Genomic DNA, 9,938 nt, shown 5'->3' with positions numbered 1-9,938 from the left:
ATCACTGAAGTCTGGTATCCAATTCATAATATGCTACATAATTAGAGACAGGTAAAATTTGGTTCGCTACTTACATCTCGTCAAAACTATGTACATATTTTGAGTTCATTTTTCTTTGAAGTATAATCACTGAAGTCTAAACGCATATACATTGTATGCTACATAAGCAAGACAGGTAAAAATTGCTCGGTACTTGCATTTTGTCAAAACTATACACATATTTCGAGTTCACTTTCTCTGAAATATAATCACTGGAGTACGTTATCTAAATGCATATGCTACATAAGTAAGACAGGTAAAAGCGGTTTCGTTTCTTACATCTTGTCAAACCTATATACATATTTCGAGTTCCTTTTTTTCCCAAGAGATAATCACTGAAATCTGATATCATTTGATGTTGCATCGTTTTTGTTTTCAAGTTGGAATCATGCCAAATAAACTGCAGGAACTTTACGAGACCGTACACGTGACCAAATACGTGTTTGCGTACGTTTCTTATTGACCAAATTTATCATTTGGTCAGAATCATTCGGTATTTTTCCATGTTCGTATGAAACTTCACAAAAACCTGTGGGTTATTCTACAAGTTACAAGATGAACTCACTTAATGAGCTGCATTGTTTGACATTTGTGGAAATTTCAGTTCATAGCAGATAGACATATTCTGAGCATGGGAAACAACATATGAAAAATCCAGCTAATGTATTTTAGATTTGCCTTGAAGTAGCCACAAGCGACAGTTTAAAGCCATGATATCGCCGATTGTGATTCTATTCCATCTTAAAAGGATTTTTCGACTCTTGATAAAAAGTGATTCTAACAATCTATAAACTATTCTTTCGAGCTGCCCGCTTTAATCATATTATTGTCAAATACTTCATTTTCATGCATTATCTATCACCAAACTTTCCTCGTGTCTTCTAAGAGAGGAGTACTGATACAAGTTGAAATGCAAGCTACATTCAATGTCAAGTAAAAATAAAGAAAACAAATATGGATAGGGGTGCAGTGTGTATTTCAGATATTTACATCAAAGTGATATGACACTATAAATACAAAATGCATATACTACATCAGTAAGACAGGTTAAGTAGTTCGTTTCCAACTAACTTACTTGCTTACTTATATCCCTCGAGTTTTGCGATTGTCGGGGAGGCACAAGGAATAGTATGCGGTCGACCGTTTCCATCCGGCTCTATCTTGGGCTGTTGTGAGAAGGTCTGTCTACTTACATCTTGTCAAAAACTATGTACCTATTTCGTGTTCACTTTTATCTGAAATATAATCACTGAAGTCTGATATCGACATCCATGTGTTACATAAGTACTTACATCTTGTCAAAACTATATATTTCGAGTTTAGTTTTCTAAGAAATATAATCAATGAAGTCTGATATCTAAATTCATATGCAACATAAGATAGATAATTTTTTTTTTCGGTACTTACATCTTGTCAAAAATGTAAACATATTTCGAGTTCAGTTTTCTCTGCTATAAATCATTTAAGTCTGATATCCAAATGCTTATGCTATCACATAAGTAAGTCAGGTAAATGTTTCGGTACGTACATCTTGTAAAACGATATACACATTTCATATGTACATGCCTCACATGAATCACGAAATTAAATCCATAACATTGAATGTTTATAAACGAATGTTATCTGAATTATCGGACTCTACATGGATACTCTGGCCAAATATGAAAAGAACAGCATTATCTTTTCACGCATGACCTTTTTTTTTTAAGAACTACCTATAATCATCTGTTACAGACTTGATTTTCATACATTATCTATCATCATACTTCCCTCTTGTCTTCAAAGAGAGGGGTAGTGATACAAGTTGAACTGCAAACTACGTTATGCAAGCAATGTCCATTAAAAACAGATGTGGATAGGCATCCAGTGGGTATTTCAGATATTTACACGCAGTCATATGTTTTAACTACAAAATGCATGTACTCCATACGTAACTGCGTAAGAAAGGTAAAAATGGTTTGGTACTTACATCCTGTCAAAACTATGCACATACGTGTTTCGAGTTCAATTTTTTTCTGAAATATAAATCCCTGAGATTTGATATCATTTGATATCACATTGATTTTGTTTTTCAAGTTGGAGTCATGTCAATCAAAAACTGCATGAACTTTACGAGGTGAAGAAGTTATATGTTTACAAATACTTTTCCAAGTGTAAGGTAATGTCAAAATCATTTGGTCAGAATCACTCGGTATTTGTCCACTTTTGTATAAAGTTTCACTTACATTCGCATTGTTTAACATTTGTTGAAATTTTTGTTACGTACCAGACATACTTGCCAGACAGAAACATTCTGAGCATGCTATATAACATGTTAAAAACCAGCCAATGAATTTAGTTTTGCCAACATCTGTCACAGAGAACCGTTTAAAGGCATAATATCGCTTATAATGTATCTATTCCACCTTATGAATGATTTTTCGACTCTTGATAAAATATGATTTTAACAATTTGCTGAGCATTATGTCTCTGTAATTGTAGCAAAGCAGAAAAAATCTACAAAAACGATATCACATAATGAAAAAAAAATCCGACTTTGATCAGATAGTCAGCATCAATCTGTCATTCTATTCTACAGCCGTGAAATAAATCATGAAATCCATGCCATAATGTTAAATGAAAAAGAAAAAACCCGGAAAATACTCTGATTACCATACGCTACAATTCTATGGCCAACGATTAAAAGAACAACTATATCTTTCCACGCATCACTGGTGCTACGATAAACTCATTTTGTCTCTTTTTAATGGCTGCCTTTAGTCATATTGTCGTAGACTTCATAATAGCTATCATACATCACACTTTACCATTAAAGATGGTTCTCACGGGTGCTGTTCATTATACCGAAAGTTCGCTATTCCGAAGGTTCGTTATTCCGAAGGTTCGTTAATCCGAAACACACAAATTCCCTATACCTAGAGGTTCGTTAATCCGAACATGCGTTATTCAGAAGATTCGTTAACCCGAAAATGAAATGCGGACAACTGAACCTTCGGAATAACGAATCTTCGGATTAAGGAGCCTTCGGAATAACGAGCTGTAACCGGTTTCCACATAGGATATTCTCTTTTTCTTTTAGTTCTTTTATCACGAACAATTTACATTGCCGCCTAGCTCTTTACATCAGGGCGTCACAAAAAGAGAGTGTTTTTACACCATCGAATCGGTTGAAATCGTTTGCATTCTATAAATTCTTACAATCATGACAAGTGTCATACTATCCTTTATCAAATAAATTTAGATATTTTGCAAGGAAAAGAGACCGAAAGCATTATGGAGGTTGCAAAGATCAAACTTTGAATTCACATCAGCTCTCTTTTTTTTATACATTCATTTTCTTTTGTATAGATAATGGATATTTTCACCTTTTCAGTGTTTTAATTTCCCGTGTGCGTAATCTCACTTTCTGAATTCGAAATGCCAGAGACAATTGTATTGTAAATACATGACATAATTAGATGACTTATTTTGAAAATAAAGCAACTTTACAATTATCTATCTTGATATTGTCTGGAGTGCCCACATTTTCATCCCAGCGTGAATGCATATCGTCATGTACTGTTGGCAATACTTCGGATAGGTGAAGTCAGTGTCCTTTTACATGTCCAATAAGCCCGTTCAAATTTATAGTCTGCGCATGTGCAGATCACGATCATTGCAGAATACACGATGGAATTGTCGTTAGTTTTGAAAATGGATTGAGGATCCATGAGAGCTCTGCCATGCAATTAGAGCAGAAGGCCCTTCGCAGAGTTGACAGAAGATTTTTCCTTATTCTTACACTGATAAAAATGATTCATGTAGTTTCAGTGGCGTAGTACTGGAGTCATTGCAAATAGGTATTTACTGAACTGGCTTATTCTCAAAGAGCCCAAATCTATTTTTGTTCACATTTGAGCAAGGTCACTTAAAATGAGCAAGTTAACATTTCAATGCATTGATTTTACAAATTAAAACTGACCAGTCCTACGGTCTATGATAAAAAAATAAAAATAATACATAATGAACCGTAACACACTTTGCATTGCAATATTCTATTGCAATTTCACATAGCATTAAGTCCAATTTGACCACATTTATTCACTACGCGTATTATGCATACAGGTACTTCCTTTTTCCCTTGCAGAATAAAGAACAGTAACTTTTCGACGATGTATTTATTTTCATTCTAGAGCGTATACACGAGTATATAAATGAGTGGCCTGTGAGGAAAGATTTTTGTTTATAATCATTGTGATATTTTGATTAACTCTCAAGCATAAAATATCTTCCGTCTATAAACAAAACGTACACACCAATAGAATGTACACGGACCTTGTAAATAAAGGAAACTACAATAGAAGTTTTACATAAAATATCAGGCCCAACTTCGGATTTTTTTAATCTCCACGCGTACCCTACTTCACTATTCCTTTAATATTCGAATATATGAATAATATGTGTCTTATGTTTGATAGATTTCTTAAATGTTCATAAACATACCACTAATGAATTTTTATATACATTACGAAAACTTGGTAATATTACAATTCGACATCGTGAGCACTCGAATTCAAATACGTCTGCGGTTGAAGTACAGTAGTGCATAACCATATCTATGGAACAATATAAAGACACCAAAATATTACTAAAAAACTGAGTATAAAAGTCTTTTGGAGTCCTTGTGTTACAGGCTGACTTCTCAAGAGATACCAACATGTCATTGTTACCGGCTTTTTAACCCATCCATGTACACGATACGCAGCCCGCATTTGTGGTTTTAATGATATTTTTTATTCCTGATGTTATTATCCGCTGGAGCAGATAGACCGGTCGAACTAATTCAAGTCGACTGATTTGACCATTACTTTAATCCAAAGCAAAACACATTGGCAATATATCTCCTGCCAAAATCATTTTCAGTTATGAACGCCAATGGTTGACAATTTGTAGAGCGTGAAATTTGTAGAAATTGTGTTGCTTCGAAAGTACCATCATTGTAAAGAGGAATGGTAAAAAAAAAAGAATACGGTAGCTCTGTTCACCATATCTTTGGCAAAATCGTGCTGCTTTCGTTTCGCGGGGAAAATCATTTCTGGGTAGGGTGCATGGTGTTTAGTTTTTCATTTAGACGTCAATCATTTGCGTAGTGAACTTCTGTTTGATCTCTCAGCTCAAAGCCAGCGAAATCACCTGATTTTAAATTTAGGCCCTGGAGCCGTTGGGGAAGGGGACATTTGCCCCTGTTGCCTCTTTTGGAGACGACTAGCTAATTGTGTGTTTCTGTGTATTTAGTGTTATGATACATAAAAACCACGTTTTGCTCTTATACATGATATAAAACTTCAACAAGACTTGTAAAATATTGAGAGACAAATGGCTTCTTTGAATGGGTAATTTGCAAGAGTTGATTACGAGCAAGTAGACTTTTGTCCTTTCATAGATTCTTGTGAACAACAAATCATAATCTAACACCTACACGACTATCATATAAACGTTAAAATATGTTCAAGGGAATCTAAAAATTGCTTCAACAAAAAACAAGGTTAAACAAAGCAGTAGATGAACACTGCTAAACTTTTATTAACATATCTATTTTAGTTTAAGTCTATACTCGGTTGTTTTGTGCAGGTCATCTTTAATATAGGTGAATTTACTCAGAGAAGTCAAACACTGCTGTAACTACCACTGCCACTCAAAACTGGGCAGTTCAAGGAAATCGCAAAAGCTTGCTAATACGCTTTTCATCTTCTTCCTTCCTTCCTTTTACTGTTTGAATGGTTGGAAATTTTCTTCTTTTGCTATATTGGAACGGATTTTTTCCTTGTTTGCCAAGTCCTTGAGAGCCTTAATACGATTTGTCCATCCTGGTTTTGCGTCACTTTCTTCCGTTTTAATCATGATATCCAAGTAATCCAGAATACTGCTAAGAGGGTTTGGACTCAACGCGATAACCTTTAGACGTTTGAGGCTCTTGTGTGATTTATCTATTAATCGACGAACGCCTTCCTCTACTCTCACGAATTCTGCATGAATCTTATTGACAAGTTGTAGTTTACTTAGCTTCTTGCCGGTTGCTTCATTGTAACGCCTTTGGATATTCTCATAAGTCCCAATCTCCTTTTCAGTGTAATATTCAAATCTGTAGTCCATGTTAAAGTGAACATGCCAAGGGCATTTCCCAGGACACACGGCACATGTTCCATCTTTTTTCATGGCCTTACAGCCCGCTTTCTTCTTGTCATCTGGGATTTTACATGGATAATGACATGACATGTGGCATTTGGAACAGTTGGTGGTGTGGCGTCCCTTCTCAACGTCGATCTTACGACTCTTCGGAACGTCCCTAACGTACCGAAAGTCCTTATTAGCTTCAATGTCTGCCTCATGCTGATTCATGATCCTCTTCTCCTCTTGCAATTGATCAAGTTTACTTAAACCCATCTGGATCTGTGGCTGTAGACCGTCTAATGCTACTTCCAAGCACTGGCGTTCCTCCAGGACTTCTTGTGTAAGCGTAAGACTTTTGGGGTCTGACTTTCTCAAAGCCTCGAAGAAATGCTGCATGCTCTTGACCCCCATCTTCCAGAACATTTTGTCGAAGCTATCTGTGTTTCCTTCTTCCACGTCGTTGACGTTTCTTCCCACGACATCTTTGCTAATCTTGCCATCTGAAGGTTGTACAACATCAGTATTATTAGCAAACAAAGCAGAATTGTTGAATTTGAACATGTTGTTTGAGCATGGAATGTTCGCTGCTTTGATAGCCTCTATAACTGGGGGTTTCTGTCCATCGGCAAATGTCACGAGCATCATAATGTTTTGTGCGATGTCCTTGCCGAAGATTGCCAAGACTGACTCAAACACATACCTCTGAGCGGGGGTTAACCTTGCCAGGGATGCTTGAGTGACAAAGCCAATGCCATCTATGTGGTCCACATGATGAACAGATGAATCTGCGAAAAATTTACGAATCTGGTCAACGATGGCATTGTCTCGTTCGATACCCCTCGTGTCACCGAATCCTGGTGTGTCAATTAACGTCAGACTGTAATCGAGACGTGACCCCTTTGTTGGATGAATTGTGTACGAGGTGATCATCTGAGTCTGGCTCTCTGCCTGGCCGCCAGCCTTGTTCTCTCCCTCCTCAGCAATGATCCTGAAACGAAAGTTGTCATTCCAGTCAACGTCAAAGATGTAGTTGACCATGGCGTTGATCAGAGTGCTCTTTCCTGCACCTGTCGCTCCAACGACCATTGCAACCAAATGACGTTTTGCTTCATTCCTTTGACCACAACTATAGGTCTGGTATTCACTGCCTGCACCATGTGTTCCTTTAGTCATGCAAAGCTTGTACAAAGATGGTTCCCCTTTGGAAAGATCTCCTTCCTTCAGGGTATCGCACTGTGCTATCAGCTCTCTGATTTGTGCTGCAGAAACTGAAGTTATTTCTACGGGCTCAGAAAATGTGCTCTCCTTTGCTGTTCCACATAAAGCAGAGACAGATATTTTGTATGTAGTTTCTGGTTGAAGGTCTTCTATCGTGCACCAACAACCATCTCCTTCGGTTTCGGTCAGCAACACGTGCTCTGGATATGTGTCAATTGTCGGGACGTAAATCACTTTGTATCTCATCACTTTAACGCCTTCCCCTAGCACATCAGGCTTATCCCACACCACCGTGATGCTACCCCTAGAAACTTGGTTCTTTCTCACATTATGTGGAGGGCTGGAAGGAAGGGTTCTAGCATCTTTCCTCACTGGGCCACCATGGGAATACCCTATCTCACATATCGCTGCCACAGAGAATTCGTATGTGACGTTTGGCTTTAATGCTGGTACGTTCGCACGGATAGCTGTATTATCTGTCCTGAACTTACGCCATTCAGGATCCTGTGTTTGTGACTTCTCCCTGTACTTTACAAGGTAAGATTGGATGCATGCAAGTCCAGTCTGTGGTGCGGTCCATTCGAGTATCGCAGAATCATGATATGTCGTAAGAATTTCTGGTTTTCCAGGTACACCAGGAGGTTCAAAGTCTTTTGAGGTGAGGAGGCCATACTCGTAGTGAAAGAGTGAGCAACCTTCGGCGGTCGATTCTTCGCCATCGTCGAACCCCATTATGACAAATGCAGTCTCCTCTGAGGTAATGTTTGCACTTGCAAAGTCCTTAAACTGTTTGGCTTTCATTCTCATTTTCTTCGACGTTGCCGCATTGTCAAACCATTCTTTCTGCGGTGTATAAGACTCTTTTATTTGTGTCCTGATGAAGCGTGAAAGGACCTTGAGAAAATCATCTTCTAGCCCCAATGAGGAGAAAGAAAACGCCACTACGTGTTCATGCAGTTCATGCAGGTCCTCCCGAGAGTGAATTATTTTGAAGGAGTCAAAACCTTTCATGAAGGTTTTCACGATGTACATCTCCTTTTCTCTGCATTTGAACCAGTATTCTACCAGTCGCGAATGAAAAGGGGATTTCTCACAATCAGAAATGATGTCTATCAGTACTTGTTCTACTGCTTGACCTCCACGAACTTTTGGTAGTGCTCGAGCAATCTTTTGCTGGAAACCCTGCTTAAATTCGAGTAACAACTTTCTGAAGAGGTCCAGCTTCTCGGTGAACCTCGGAAAATCCGTGCAGACTTTGTTTTTGGCCAAATCATCACATCTCATTTTCCACTGATCGAAGCCCTCTAGAATATCCTGGACTTGTCCTATAATGTTCACACTGATTTCTCTGAAAAGATTTGCTGCCTTGCTGTCCAACTTCGACAATGGATACAGCCATACCGTCAGAGGAACAGCGAACTCTCCGTTTTCTCCAAGCATTGATGGCAGCTGAGTATAGATCTCCACAGCCTCCTCGTAGCTTGCAGGGTTGCTCTTAGGCGCAAAGTCGCCATAGAACTTGCACTGGAGCTTGTCGGCTTCTTCTTTCTCGCTTTCTGTGAGTTTCAGGTCACCTTCGCCTTTCATGCTGAATCTCAGAATTTTCTCGATGATAGCATTAACGTGCCCTTGCACACGCTGGTCGCTCTCGTCATTCTTCAGATACCTGTCAAATACAAAGAAAGCTTGTGCCCCGTACAGAATGCCTGTTACAACATGCGTACCTACACCTTGATCAAATACATACGGATGCTGAACACTGTGTCTTCCTAGATGTTTCATTGTCAGCTGTTCAAAACTAGTCGTAGTCTTGTATTGAAGTGTAAGGCGGGACTGTCGACTAGTCGTCTTCTTGTCGTTGATGTATTCAGCAGAACCTTTCACCTCAACCAGGCCGCCCATGAAGCTCGCTTTCAGAGAAGGCTCAATGTTCAAGGCCGACGACTTGTCATTGATGCTGTCTGACGTAATGACGTTGAAGTAGGTTCCTTGTTGGCTAGAGACGTCACGGTCGTTTTTCAATACTTCCGGGTTCCACAGCGTGAAGCCAGGAATGAGCTTATCATCACGACAGTCATAGAGCATTCCAAGCTGCATCGGTCTCCCGAGACCGGGCACCTCCAATATCCTGTCTTCAACAGTTTGTCCCTTAATAGAGAAAGAGATTACACTTTAAAAAAATGGTAAACATACCAATTTATGTAGGTTGTTATGTTTTTGTTTGGTCCTTTTTTTTTTTACATGAATATGAACAAAACCTTGCATAATTTTCACTGCAGTTATGGCACTGACGACCTTTAAAATTTATGTTGAATCATGTTTTATAGTCCAATCAGGTTTCGATCAGGTAAAATAAATTATCCTATTACGCGTTTGTGATTTGATAAAAACAGAGATATTCTGATAATAATGGAAGACAAGTGCGTGCTTAGATTAGGCCTAAGTGTGCACTTTTAACTATCATTATGAACTTTGGCCCAAAAGGAGCTTAGAGCTCTCGTTGTTGGTCAGTAACGTCAATATATGAGAAA

The 9,938-nt window shown here is 38.4% G+C and overlaps 1 protein-coding gene across 1 annotated transcript; it reads right to left on the bottom strand.

The window, feature by feature from the left end:
* Nucleotides 1-5,784: 5,784 nt before the first annotated feature.
* On the bottom strand, nucleotides 5,785-9,504 carry LOC140226674 (uncharacterized). The gene is made up of 2 exons (XM_072307114.1): nucleotides 6,687-9,504; nucleotides 5,785-6,626 (listed from the first exon to the last, which is right to left on the bottom strand). Exons 1-2 carry the CDS (start codon nucleotides 9,502-9,504, stop codon nucleotides 5,785-5,787), a joined length of 3,660 nt encoding a protein of 1,219 aa, XP_072163215.1.
* Between the last annotated feature and the right edge of the window lie 434 nt (nucleotides 9,505-9,938).

The sequence above is a fragment of the Diadema setosum genome, chromosome 3, assembly GCF_964275005.1.
Source record: "Diadema setosum chromosome 3, eeDiaSeto1, whole genome shotgun sequence".
In the NCBI taxonomy this organism is placed as follows: domain Eukaryota; kingdom Metazoa; phylum Echinodermata; class Echinoidea; order Diadematoida; family Diadematidae; genus Diadema; species Diadema setosum.
The sequence above is the reverse complement of the archived record's forward strand: the minus strand, read 5'-3'. Positions and strand labels throughout refer to the sequence as shown.